The 14,494-nt window shown below is 37.5% G+C and overlaps 1 protein-coding gene across 2 annotated transcripts; it reads right to left on the reverse strand.

Annotated features, from left to right (window-relative positions):
- Positions 1-10,666: 10,666 nt before the first annotated feature.
- Positions 10,667-14,094, reverse strand: LOC112012310 (mitogen-activated protein kinase homolog NTF3). Of its 2 annotated transcripts, none has more exons than XM_024044703.2 (3): positions 13,777-14,094; positions 13,256-13,681; positions 10,667-11,719 (listed from the first exon to the last, which is right to left on the reverse strand). In XM_024044703.2, the coding sequence occupies exons 2-3, from the start codon at positions 13,676-13,678 to the stop codon at positions 11,024-11,026; spliced, it is 1,119 nt and encodes a 372-aa protein (XP_023900471.1). In that variant the 5' UTR covers positions 13,679-13,681; positions 13,777-14,094; the 3' UTR covers positions 10,667-11,023. The 2 variants fall into 2 exon arrangements, with proteins under 2 accessions (XP_023900471.1, XP_023900472.1); XM_024044704.2 differs by having other exon boundaries at positions 13,256-13,700.
- Between the last annotated feature and the right edge of the window lie 400 nt (positions 14,095-14,494).

Here is a 14,494-nt window from a genome sequence, read left to right on the forward strand (position 1 = left end):
AATACCTTCAGGTATGTAAGACCCCCCAGTAAAAGAGAAACCCCTCTCCCACCACGGTAATCTGTGTAAGCGAGGATCACGAGCTCTAATTACGCTGCTGCGGAACAGGAATGACGTTTGAGCTGGGTCACACCCGAGGATTTTATGAGCAGCTCTGACTTGGTTGTCAGATTCGTTCAAGAAAAGTTCCGACCTGAGAACGGTCTCCAAATCCGCTTTTGTTCAGGGGAAGTGACGTGCAAAGGCGTGTGGATCTGTTGAAAGAAAAGTGAAATTATTATGATTAGTCAACCAAGTTGAGTATGTAGTATAAAACGCAAAGGCACTGAACCTAAATTATCTTGTACTTCGACGCCCTACCTGGCTTCCCCTCTACGGTTGGGCAATGAAAGCCGTCGTGCCATTCTCCCGACACTATGAGGAAACCCAAACAATACATTTATAGAGAGTGGGCTGACAGGCTTAGGTGCTGGCCGTTGATCACCATGCCCAAACTTCTCTTTAAAAATGGCTAAGTATTTTCTTACGAATGAGGGAATGCTCCTCGGCCTGTGGCCGAGGAGGCCCTTCTTTTTCCCCCTCTTCCTTTTTGCTTTACTAGCTCTTCTTTTATAGTTTTAATCTTCCTATCTTTTGCTTCCATCTGTTGATTGTCTATTCGCCTTTTTCTCTGGTCGTCCATCCCATCAGAAGCTTTATCGATACTCAAGTGGCTCACTCTGACCAACGTTATCCTGCCAAGGGGTTACCTCTCCATTAATGCGGCCAGGGGGGTTAGTTGAGTGCATTAAATGCGAGAGTGACAGTTTACCTTGGGGTTAGCCACTCCCCGAAATCACTCTTGTCAGGCCGAGGACAAGGTGTCCTCGGCGTGGATTCAAGAGAATAGGCTTCCCCCCTTTCTCCTCAGAAATAGCTTGCGCTCCTCGGCATGGGCCTAGGGCCTGCTATATGAAGGACTGAGGCTATCAGGCCCACGGACCCCACATTAGTATTTGGCCTCAAATTAGAATCAATAACAGCTTAATACATTATAGTTATTGTAAAATTATTATAAAAATATTGTGAATGTAGTAGCATTATTCTTATTTTTGTTGAATCCAAATTTTTGTAATTCTCAAATCAGTGTTCAAAATTTTTATTAGGGTAGTCACAATAAATTATTTTAGCATATAATATTTTTTTGGCAAGCATATATGTACACTTTTTTACAAGTCAAGGTGGTGGACCATCCTGGCTTGCATGTAGAGCTACCGTTGATTTTTTCTAGCTCCACCATTAATGATGCATATATGCATTTTTTTTAAACAATTCAATAATTACAATAATAGAAAGACGCAGTTTTATCCCTAATTTTCTTAATAAATTTTTTTTGCTGAATAGTTTTCTTAATAAATGGAAGCATATTATGTTATTGAGCTATAAAACACCAGGTATAATTCCAGCACTAGTACATATGCATCTAATTCATGCACAAGGCGCTTTCCTATGCGCCAATAATATACCATGAGACCTTAGCGTTTACAACAACAACAAAAAAATCAGAATATTTTTGTTCCTGCCATCCCTTTTTTTTTTTTTTTTTTGGTAATCGTTGCTGCCATTCATGCACATAGGTATCTAATTCTAAAATTCCAGCATTTCCATTATGATTGATAGACAAGATGAAATTTGTTGAAAAATGAAAAAAGTTACGACAAACAAGTTATATTAAATTTGTGCTCTTAAGAGTTAAGACATACATTAATAAAATTTATATTAAATTTATAAGCTATAGGTACTAACACTAGGCGCTAGTCCTACAAAAACGAAAAAGGAAACACACTCACACACCAGGTGTAAGCGTCACTCACGGGATTCACATGACAGATGAGTCTTCCTTCAACTGACCTTGACACTCCTTTCAAAAAACTGACCATGACACTTTCTTTCATGTTTCCTTTAGGACTCGTCGACCATGCCACCGTATCTTTTCTCTTTCCTTTTTTTCTTTTTTTTTTCTTGTTTTGGAGTTTAATACTTGGATTTGAATTTTAAATTAATAAATTTAAAATATTTTGATTTCAAATCTATTGATTCTAGAAATTATTTTAAATTTAATTATTTTAAAATTTTAAAATTTTTGGTAAATTTATCAAATTCAAATCATTGACCTCTTTAAACTTTTCAGACAAGATATCTATATTTTAATTATTCAAATTCAAATCCAAATAGTTAAATCATGTCATCAAAACATACTATAAATTTATTCAAATATGAGACTTACAGATGAAGAAGAAGATTTAAGTGTATAAAATACATTATACACAACAAATACTGCGTTCTCTTTATATGCAAAGCTAACACAAAAATATCAATTTGTGATTAAAAAAAATTTCAGACTAAAAGTAAAATTGAAATTTTCGTCCTGATATCACTGTTTACATTTTCTTCTCTTGGCCTAAACGTCTTGTTATCAAGATCATACGTTTTTTTAGCTGCTTATAAAATTTCAAAGTGGTATTATTTAAGAATTAAGAGCAGGCACCAATTTCTTAGAGAAGCATGCTTAAAACAAAATTTAAATGCATTTTTACCTTTTCAAAGCTTAAATAGTCTAAGGGGGAGTGGTGGTTGTGGAAAATGTGCCAAGTTTGATGGCTGAACCAGCCTCAGAGCAATTCCGCATATGTTTAGTGTGGTAAGTAAAACTTAAATAGTCAAAACGAAGCCGCCTCCTTCATATATGCATGAGATTTTTCTCTAACTGTTCTTTCTTTGTTCCTTTCCTTTTGGTTTTTGGTTAGTAAAGATATATTAACGAACAGTTTTAAGCAATACTAGCTACTAGTAATTGTAGTAATTTTTGTCAAGAGCCTTTAGCTCAACTAATGGTCATCTTATATTGTTTTCAATAAAGACATTTAATTGGGGTTTAAATTCTCTCATCCTAACTACCAAATTATAAAATAAAAGTAATAATTTTTCTATATTTTGGGAATAATACCATCTCTTTCTATATAACAGTAGATTATGTTAATTAAAATAGTGATGACTGATGAGACCCTCAATTTAAGAGTGGGGAGTATTGCTCCCAAAATAATGAATAATTTTTTTAAGTGATTATTCAATATTTTAACCAAAACATCTGCACACTAATTCACTTCTTATACTTGGTGTTAACTTACACTTTTTTCTTTTTTTCTTTTTTACATATAGCAAAAACTCCTACTTAAGTTTCTCTGTAACTAAGAAAGTTCTCCACACTTATCTTAGGCAGTAGAATAGCCGAAGGTTCTTTTGTTCTCCATGTTCTAACAATGTTAGTTCGGTGGCTAGTTGGGTTTTCTTCAAGGGAATAGGAAACACATTTTTCTTTCTTTAATTTTTTTTCCTATTGCCTAGATCAATTTTAGATAATGGAGGAATTGTCACAGAGTTGGACGAAACTATCACTATCGGAGAGAGAAGGACCAGGATGCTATTTGGAAGAGGAATTCAGCTTGAAAGAACATATCATAGCAGCAGAGTTTCTCACGAAAAGGGCTTTTCACATTGAGGCCATTGCAAAAACTTTTACTCCATTGTGGCATTCAAGAAGTGGATTCAAGATTAAAAATCTGGGTGATCATGTGATACTGTTCATTTTTGAAAATGAAACTGAAGTAGAGAAGGTCCTCAGTGCCGAACCATGGTGCTTCGATAAGCACTTGGTGATCATGCAGAAATATGATAGCAACATGGCCATGGAAGAACTGAAATTTGAGAAGACCCGATTCTAGGTTCAGGTTCATGGACTCCCCTACAAGTTCATGAATGTTAAGGCGGCTGAGAAAATCTGTGAAGTTGTTGGACAAGTGGTTCACTCCAACGATCCAACTGGAACAGAGGGGGGCAATTTTATGAGAATTCGAGTGGAGATGAACATATCCTTACCCCTATGTCGTGGTTGAGTGGTGTCTATGGAGAATGGCAACAAATCTTGGGTAACTTTCAAGTACGAATGCCTTCCCAATATTTGCTATTGGTGTGGCAAAATGAATCGCTCGGACTGTGATTGTGAAATATGGTCGGACAGTGAAGGAAGTTTAGCAGAAACACAAAAACAATTTGGGCCATCATTACATGCTCCACCGTTTTTCCCGTCAAAGTGAAGTATGGTGGCAGTCCCAGGGTTTTATAGTCAGAAACGCATAGTCCCAAAATTGCAGCCTACTAAAGCTAGACTGGAGGATGGCGGAGAGAACAACGCTGATTCACGAGTTAGGGAGGAGCTCACGATGGTGCACAATGTGGACTCAGCTGAAAGCGAATTAAATGCTCATTTAAGGGAGAAAACCATTAAAGCTAATGCTCCTCATTATTCAGGAAACGGTTTCATGGGGATTAAATCTTAAGACCCCATTAAATCTCCACAAAATACAGACCAATTAAATGCAAAAATTATAAGGATTAATGTTCCCAAAAATTCTGGTGATAATAGGCCATTATTCCCAACGACACTAATTGGAATTAATCCAATTAATGACCCGAGTAAATCCACCAATAGCAATCAAGTTAGGGAGGTGGCTAATCAAACCCTAATGCTAATGCTTTCACTCCTAACCCTATGTCATGTGAGGGGCATGAAGTTGCTAGGGTAACAAAAAAAAAAAAAAAAAAAAGGCACGTGGACTAGGTTGGACAGAGGCAAGATCACGCAGCAAACACCTCAGGCAGATTTCACAGGTCCATGCAAACAGAGCTTTTCAACAATTGATGATCATTCTGATTTACCTTGCAGCAAGAAACAGGTTTTGACGGATGAAGCTGAATTTTCTTCTCAAATGGTGGAGGCTAATGCTAATCCCCGCCAGGAGCAATGAGTTGCCTAGTGTGGAATTGTCGTAGGCTTGGGAACCTACGTACAGAGAAGGAGCTTGGTGTTTTAGTCTGGAAAAAAGATCCTTTTGTCATGTTTTTAGCCGAGACATGGTCAGATGAAGTAAGGCTAAAAGATATTAAACGGAAATTGGAGTTCGATCATGTTTTTGTTGTACCCTGAGAAAATAGGGGAGGAGGTTTAGCGTTGTTTTGGAAAATTTTTATTGATGTCACTGTGGAGACTTTCTCTAAAAATCACATTGACTCAGTTATAAACAAAGGAAATGAGGATGCTTGGAGATTTACATGTTTTTATAGGGAATTGGTAACACATTTGAGGCATGAATTTTGGTCGAAGCTAAGACAATTAAATTCTCGTTTTAACCTTCCTTGGCTTTGTGTAGGAGATTTTAATGAGATTTTGAGGAGCAATAAGAAGCATGACGGTAGCATGAGATCATAATCCCAAATGCAACTTTTCTGAAATGTTATTGACAAATTTGGGTTTCTTGATCTTGGCTTTGTAGGACCTCAATTTACATGGAGCAATCATTATGCAGCGGGACATTCAGTGTGGGAAAGACTTGATCGAGGGTTAGCCAATTATGAGTGGCTCACAAGATTTGCGGGGGCACAAGTTCATCACCTCCACTGTTTCTTCTGACCATCGCCCACTCTTGATCACTCTCACAGGTTTCGAGGTGGCCTGTAAGAAGAAAATTTTTCAGATTTTAGGAGATGTGGCTATCCGAAAAAGGTTGCTCTGACACAATAGAAGCTATGTGACTGTCTAGTGATTTTGATTACTTTAACAATCAGATCCTTAGAAAACTTGAGAAGTGTGGTGTTGAACTTGCTAAGTGGAGTCGTGAGAAGTTTGGTAATGTGCGGATTGATTTGGAAAAAAAGAGAAGACAACTAGCTGAGGTCGAAAGGGTTGCAATGAATTTTGGGCTGAACACTCGGGTGAGGGAATTGAAGAATGAAATTGAAATTCTCTTGGATAGAGAGAACCGAATGTGGCTGCAACGTTCTAAAACTCTCTGGGCAGTATAAGGAGACCGTAACACACGATTTTTTCACAGCAAAGCAACCAACAGGTACCAAAAAAATTTCATCCACAAGCTTAGAAATCTGAATGGGCAATGGAGCGCAAATAACGAGAAAGTGGCAGACATCCTTATCCAATATTATAAAGAACTTTTCGCTTCAGCTAATCCCACGTTTCCTGAAGAAGTTTTGCTGACCATTAATATTCGAGTTAGTACACAAATGAATAATAAGCTATCAGCAGATTTTAAGGCTTGGGAAGTACATGAAGCAGTGAAACAGATGGCCCCTCTCAAGGCACTGGGTCCGGATGGAATGCCTCCCATCTTTTTCCAACACTTTTGGCCATTGGTTGGTGATGAGGTAACAGCTTCTGTCTTACAATTCCTTAATACAACCACTTTCCTGTGTCATTTGAACCAAACTTTCATCTCCCTAATTCCCAAAGTAAAAAACCTGGAGTTAGTTTCTGAATTTAGACCTATAAGCCTTTATAATGTCCTGTATAAGATTTTTTCTAAGTATTGGCTAATAGGTTGAAGAAAGTCTTACCTACCCACATTACAGAACATCAAAGTGCCTTTACAAAGAGTCGACTTATATCTAATAATATTTTGGTTGCTTTTGAGAGTCTACATAGCATGCAGAATCACAAATCTAAGAAAAAGGGCTATATGATAGTGAAGTTAGATATGAGTAAGGCGTATGATAGAGTGGAATAGTCTTTCTTGGAAGCAGTTATGAAATGGATGGGTTTTACAGAAAGATGGATCTAGTTGATGATAGTGGGTGTAAAAACAGTATCCTATTCCATATTGGTGAATGGTGAGCCCAAGGGCATGATCAAACCAACCTGAGGAATTAGGCAAGGAGATCCTCAATCTCCTTTCCTATTTTTGTTGTGCACTAAAGGTCTTTATGGTCTCATCTCACAAGCAGCTAGACAAGAACTACATGGCTATTCACTTTGCAAAAATGACCCTAAACTAACCCAACTTTTCTTTGCAGATGATAGCTTGGTATTTTGCAGATCTATCCCCCATGAATGTAACAAAGTTTTGGAACTTTTGGATACCTATAGTAAGTATTCGAGACATCACATCAATAAAAACAAAACCACAATTTTGTTTAGCAAGTCCACCACTCTAGAGAGAAAGCAATACATCAAGAATGCCTTGAGAGTTCCTTAAATTCGAAGCTATGAAAAGTATTTGGGGCTGCCCTCTTTGATTGGGAGAAGGAAAAAAGCTAGTTTTGAATATATCAAGGAAAGAGTACGGAGAAAGTTCAAAGGGTGGGGGGAAAAGTTGCTTTCTCAAGCCAGGATGGAAGTCCTCGTTAAAGCTGTTGTCCAAGCAATCCCCACCTATACTATGAGTTTCTTTAAACTTTCGGTGGGATTATGTAATGAAATTGAGGGCCTTATTCGAAATTTTTGGTGGGGACAAAGAGGAGATAGATGAAAGATTCATTGGGTAAAGTGGAGCGCCATGTGTGAATCAAAAAGGGAGGGAGGCATGGGATTCAAAGACTTGGTCATGTTTAATGATGCTCTCCTAGCTAAACAGGCTTGGCGGCTTCTTCACAGTGAAAATTCACTATTCTATTGGGTTTTCTAAGCGAAGTTCTTCTCGGATTCCTCTATTTTGGAGGCCCCAGATTTTGCCAAAGGGTCATATGCTTGGCGTGGCATATTAAAGGGTAGGGAGGTTTTGAAAAAAGGAGGGCGATGGAGGGTGGGTAATAGGGAGGATATCAGCATTTGGAGTGATGCTTGGCTGCCTTCTATATCTACCTCTAAGATCAGTAATCCGATAGGGATTGAATTTCCAGAAGTGAGGGTTAACTCTTTGATCAATGCCCACATGCGAAACTGGGATGTGGACTTGCTGCAAGCTTTGTTTAAGCCTGAAGAGGTTCAGTTGATTCGTGGCATTTCACTAAGCGATGCTTCAGCCTGTGATAGAATGGTTTGGCCTCACACATAATCAGGTACCTATACGGTGAAATCAGGATATTATTTCTTGTCAAAGGAGAAGGAACAATCAAACCCTCATACCAATAACCCTTCCCCATCACAGAAGCTATGGAAGATCATTTGGAATCTCTCGGTACCACCAAAAGTCCGAAACTTTATGTGGAGGGTTGCCAAAAATGCCATTCCTGTTAAAACTAATTTAGTCAAACGGCATATGCTTCAGGAAGCAAATTGTGATCACTGCCAGTCACATTCAGAAGACGTGTTGCATGTTTTGTGGCTGTGTCGGTGTTTAACTGAGGTATGCGAATTTGGTATAGGTTGGAGTTTTAGGGACACAGACCGTTGGGTTGATCTTCAAAAGCTCATATTACATGTTGAAGAAGCCGGGCTTGATTTGGAATTGTTCTCCATGATTGTCTAGCTTTTATGGTAGTGGAGAAACCAAATCAGAGTTGGAACTTCAGCCACTTGGTCATATTGTTACCCAAGCTCGACAGTAGCTGCAAGATTACAAATGGGTGCAACCAGTGAAGTCAACGACAGAAACTGTCAATCTCCACACAGCAGCAACCCAATCTCCTCCACAAGCTCCTTTCCTGAAGATTAATTATGACAGGGTCGTATTCCAGGATTCTAATAGTGCAGGCATAGGAGCTATGATCCGAGACAATGAGGGCGGAGTGCTTGCCTCCTTAGCAAAGAAGATTCCTCTTCCTTAGACAGTGGCAGACGTGGAGACAGCAACTGCGAAAAGAGTCATCATGCTTGCCTAAGATCTTAATCTTAGCTCTATTATATTAGAGAGAGATTCAGAGATCATCCCCCATGCAGTTCAAGCAGAGGAGCAGTCCCAAGCTTCTTATGGTAATCTCATTGAGGAGATTAGATTCTATGCAGGCTCTTTTCTCAATTTTAGAGTTTCTCATGTTAAAAGAAAAGGGAATTCTATAGCTTATAGCCTGTTAGACATGTTAGCGGTTTTGTGGTTTGGATGGAGGAGGTTCCCTCCCACATTTTACCTGTACTTTTAGCTTATGTTGGCTAACTTTTCATTTAATAATAGTTGATTCAGTTTGATTCTCCCAAAAAAAAAAAAAAAAAAACACTTCTTAAATCTTGTGCTTAATACTGCTTTGTTGAAAGGAAATTAATATCGTCTATCTATATAAAAAATGAGAGTTTGAGCGGATTTGTTTTGCATTTAAATGGCAGTTTTGTGAGTCTTTTGGTTCTGATGTTTGGTCAATACTATTGAAAAAGTTTGTGGTGCAATGGCCTATGAAATTACTTTTTTACCCCTAAAAGCAATTATAGGTTAAAGAAAGTAAAGGTTTTTTTTTTTTTTTGGTCTTTTTGTTTGGTACTTCCTTTGAAATTACTCTATTACAGTATTACCCCTAGAGATATGGATGGGCTAAAAATTTGTGAGGATCTTATAGTGTTTTTGTTCTCAAGTGTATTAGTTAACTACTCCAGTGAACACTCGTAGCAGGTTTTGGCATCTAGCAGAAGTTTGGGGACTGCTTTTACGTGCTCTCTTGTAACTAATTAAAGTAGAGAGGGGATGGATATGGGAGCAAAAAGTATAGATTGAAACTTAAAAACGTTTACTTTAATTCTATTGAAATTGATATATCTGTTATGTTTGTTTTTGTTATTTTTTCTTTGTGGAATTTTATAACCTTTTTTACTCTAACGGAAAATTTTTGGAATTTATTACTTATAAAAAAAAAATTAACTTTTAGTAATTAATAAAATAATTTTGTTGAAACAATGTCTAATATTCATTTTCATTTCTCAATATCCTCAAATAATAATGCCTAATATTAAAGCCAATCATGACAGAATTGTAATGTTGCTTTGCTTATATAAGCCTCTTCGATTTTTCAGATCTTTTATACCTTTTCTAATTTATGTTCACTTATAACAAGTGGGAGGGGTTCGAATCCAAGTTTTCCACGTAAAAGAACCGATCAATTGTATTGAACTACATGGCTCTCTATTTTTCTTTTGGATAGGAGAGTTACATGGCCCTTGACCTTTCTTTATTATCAAAACGTCTCTCACGCAAGATGCGGGTTCAAAACTAGTCTATTAAAAAAAGGAAAGAAAGAGTTCAGTACGTTTCTGTTGTCAACCAAAATCCAGCCCAATAGGCTTAACTTTATGGCATCTAATAATCCATGGGTTTGGGCATCTAACTATAAAGCCCAAGGGCTCAAAGCATCGATTTAGGCTTAACTTTTCGGCATCTAACAATCCAGCCCAATAGCCCACCCCAGTTGATTAGACTCGGGCTTTTGTTCATCCAGCAGCAACCTTGAGAGATCAGTCACTAGTGTCATGCGCTCAAATGCTGGCTTTCTTCCTTGGAATAACACAAACTTACAAAGGGAGGAGAAGGGACCACCGAGGCCACAAAGCATTTTATACCTCTTTTTTTTCCTAAGAAGAGATCTGTGCGAATCTTAATTAAATTCTAAACTTATTTAAGTACAAGTGTGCAGGTTTAATTCTTTATCAGCCACTCTTTTATATAACACCGATCATCAACACACTTTGGAGAGGATGTTATAATTGAATATGGATTCCATTCCCTCCATCAAAAACATCTTCCAAGCAAAGGAATGGCAGCTCTAAATGGCTGTAAATAAGAGAAGGGGAAAGGGAAGTGTAACAAGCGCAGAACATAACAGATTTTTAGCGCACATCCCTTCTTCTTCTTTTTTTTTTTTTCTTTTTTTTTTTTTTTATGAATAAAAACACACCTACCCAACATAAACTATTACTAGATTACATGAACTTGTACAAATCATATAGCATAGAAATGTTTTTGACATTACACAGGGTAAAAGTTTATGCAGACCAGCTTTGTGACCATAATGTTACAAGAACACACCTATATACAACAAAGAGAGGCCACCTATTATACAGACAACAGAGCTTTAAGCTCATTGACAAGCTCAAGAACAAAATTTAGTCATATAATGCCTTAACAGCATAGCATTACACATGATTCCCAAGATTATTATTTGAGTAAAACTAAAACAAAACATAAATAAAATTGACTCGTACCAAAACAAAAAAGGCTTCATCATCCAAAGCAAGACAACTTTCCCAGGCCTCCAAGCAACACCAAGCAAGAAAAGACTAGGAACTGACCTCTGCATTAGATGTATCTGCTTCAGGATGGTAATGGAGTATTTCCTTCCACATCATCTCCCTTATCATATTTTCCCCTAAATCCTCATCCATGTCAAGATCAATGGGGACCTGGGCAGGAGGATTGGACCTGGGATCATACAGTGGGGACATGTAAGGGTGTTGCAGAGCTTCTGTAACACTTATCCTCTTTGATGGATCAAATACAAGCATTTTTTGCAGAAGATCAATAGCCAGGTGATGGGCATTGGGATAAAGACGGGAAAAGGCGGTCCCAGGAGAGTACGGAAGTGACTTAATGTATCTCTTTGCTTTTGGATTGTCTATAAATTCAAGATCCTCATCTCTCTGGCTGCCAAGGATGTTGATGATCAGTCTAAGTTGATTGAGACATTCTGTGCCAGGAAAGATTGATTTTCGGCCAAGAAGCTCAGCAAAAATGCAGCCGACAGACCACACATCAATGGATGTCCCATAGTTGTCACAGCAAAGGAGCAGCTCTGGGGCCCGGTACCAGCGAGTTACAACATACTCGGTCATGAACTGGCCCTTCACATTGCTAGTACGTGCTAGCCCAAAATCACATATTTTTAGGTCACAGTTTGCATTGATGAGAAGATTCCCAGGCTTCAAGTCACGGTGAAGGATGTTTGCAGAGTGGAGATATTTCAATCCACGAAGCAACTGGACCGGGAAGATTAGATTAATACAAGCCATAAAGGATTAAGCAGCTTCAACAAATACTACAACTTTAAAGATTTTTCTAATACAGAATGTGCCAGCATATTTCAAATATTAATACCCAGACAATGAACAACTGCTGAGCCTATTTCAGCAAGATTGATAATAAGGAACAGAGCAAGTTATTATAGTAAGTTGGCATTCTATGGTCACATTATATGCTAACAGCAGCAGAAACAACAGTACATAATATCAACGGTATAGTGACCAATTGTCAAAGTAGTGACAGTTTTAGAATGAGTGGAGGTGATCAGTATAAAAAATAAGGTAACTGCTAAACAGACTCAAAAGACTCTAAATTTAACTACAGGTGGTATAAAACAGATATTGACAGTAGCTCAGAACTTGATGTTGTTCACAGAGTAGGTATTGCTAATTTCCCTCAAACCCTCAAACAATGTTTAATCGAATAATTAAACTACTTATCTCTAGAAATCTATCCAACATTTTTGTTAATCTTTTTAAATGTCTTCCTTTAGAGGCCTACAGCCATTATGTAGCATGGGCGTTATATCCAGTATGAAACTATTCTTTTTCAATAAGTCAGTATGGACCTTAACATTATCCAGAAATTCATTAGAATTTCAAAATCATTCACATATTTTCTTGACACTTATCTATGATAAACATGAAAATATGTTTTCGATACTATAAAACCACCAAAGAGGATATGCAAGCTGTATCAAGTACCAAGTACTAGCGTGCTGATCGCAATTCCCAACCCTCATTATATTCCCACAAAAGTAAAATAAGCAAGAAAAATTGTATGCTAGAGACATGCATAAATGTAATTTAATACTCAGCTTTGCATTATCACTATCACATGGTTTTGGCTGAGATCACAAATGACCTTAACAACCTCATATTGAGGCAGCGGTTATCACTATAACAATAAAGCATGAATGAAGTTACCAAACTCAGGAGCCAATTGCAATAATAAAAAAAACACCATTTATCATTGAATTAAGAACACTAGAAAAGCAACATGGTTTCAAGTCACAAAACCAACCTCTTTAGATAAAATTGCAAAACAACTATCTTAGAGGTATCAGTCTAGATTTAATTATACCTAAACAACTTGTACTGCTGCAGCACATCATAACTTTTACTACATCCTACGGTTAGTCTATAGTTAGCCTGGGGTTAGTTTCTCTACACACTACCAGAGAAGTGCTTAAAAATGAGCATATTCAAAGCTAAAGCTGAAATTTGGAGCTTTCTCCTATAGCTCACTGTTCATGCTTTACAAATCCAAAACTTTAACGCACTATCAAGTGTAAATTTTAAAACACCCAAAACGCTAAAGAACTTTCTACTACCAAAACTATAGCTCTACTTCAATAAGCTCATTGTAACACAACAATTTCATATAGTGAAAATATAACTTCTGCAGTGTCATGCTCACTATTTCTCTCTTTTTCTCTCAATCCCAACAACAACTCTTAACATTCTCAAAAACAAGACCACAAAAATGCACACCTGAAAGAGGAAATATTGGCAGTGATCATTGCTGAGTGACTGTGATGACTTGATAATCTGATGCAGATCCGTGTCCATGAGCTCAGACACCAAATACACATCCTTGAAGCTTCTCCTATGCACTGGCATCATGACATCTTTCAAAGCAATGACATTCTCGTGTCGAAGATGCCGAAGAAGCTTCAGCTCGCGCAGAGTTCTCAGTGCATCCACGCGATTCTCAAACACATTGTGTATTTTCTTGATCGCTACTTTCTCATTGGTCTCTCTGTTCACCGAAGAACACACAATCCCGTAAGCCCCACGACCAATCGGCTTTATGGGCACGTACTTCGTATCAATCTCAAACAACGTTTGCCACATCGAATAGTAGTGTTTTCCTTGAGATCTAACCCCATTCGGAGGCTCAACCGGTGTTGCCATTTCCTAGTTCAAACAAAAAATACTAAGATTTTTATTGAAGAGAATAAGATAAATTTCCAATTTCGGAAACATATTGAAATCTATAAAAGGAAACTTACTTGTTTGGATGTGATACTATGCTGTGTAATTTTAATGAAGAAAAATTGCCACTTCGTGTTCACCGAAAATTGCTCATCGGATAGTTTACACAAACCCTAATTCACCGACTCGATTGATTTCGCGCCAGAATTGCGCCATGTTTGCTTCGGAGGAAGCTCTGGAATTCGATTTCTTTATGGAATTGGATTTTTTTTTTCTTAGGAATTCAATTTCTTGTGTGTTTGAATTTGTGCGCGTCAACGAGGAATTGAGGTCTGAGAATAGCTTTCTCGTCCATGAGGTTCGTTATCTTGTCGCGATCAGACCAAAATTAGTGACAACCATGTGGATTTGCTTTTTTTTTTTTTTTTTTTTAATTAATTTTTTATTTGTATCTTACGATGGGGTCCATTTTTGGCACGGTAATCTATGGCTGTAATACAATTGGGAAGAAACGACGGCGTTTAAGATGAGTCTGTTGGAAGCAAAGGGGTAGATTTTTTTTTTGATGGATAACGAATCAAGCATATTCTTCGCACAATCGCATTACACAGCTCCTAAGGTAGATTGATCATTGATCTACCGGAATTAGGTGGTCCTGTCCAATCATGTCTAGCCAATTACATCACTTTTAATCGAGTCACTTTTTTAAGAATTTAGAAAAAAAAATTTTTTTGAGATTATCCAAAGCTCTTCAACATCTTATTATCTCTGAATGTTATATATTAGGGTAAACTA

Source organism: Quercus suber, unplaced genomic scaffold (assembly GCF_002906115.3).
Source record: "Quercus suber isolate HL8 unplaced genomic scaffold, Cork oak 2.0 scaffold_324, whole genome shotgun sequence".
NCBI classification, from domain to species: Eukaryota; Viridiplantae; Streptophyta; class Magnoliopsida; order Fagales; family Fagaceae; genus Quercus; species Quercus suber.

What these genes read in the sequence shown, in the direction of transcription:
- LOC112012310 (XM_024044703.2), bottom strand. Translation starts at nt 13,678, where the DNA reads ATGGCAACACCGGTTGAGCCTCCGAATGGGGTTAGATCTCAAGGAAAA. An exon ending in GCCAATATTTCCTCTTTCAG is followed by an intron (nt 11,720 to 13,255) that starts GTGTGCATTTTT and finishes TTCCCGGTCCAG; the next exon opens with TTGCTTCGTGGATTGAAATA.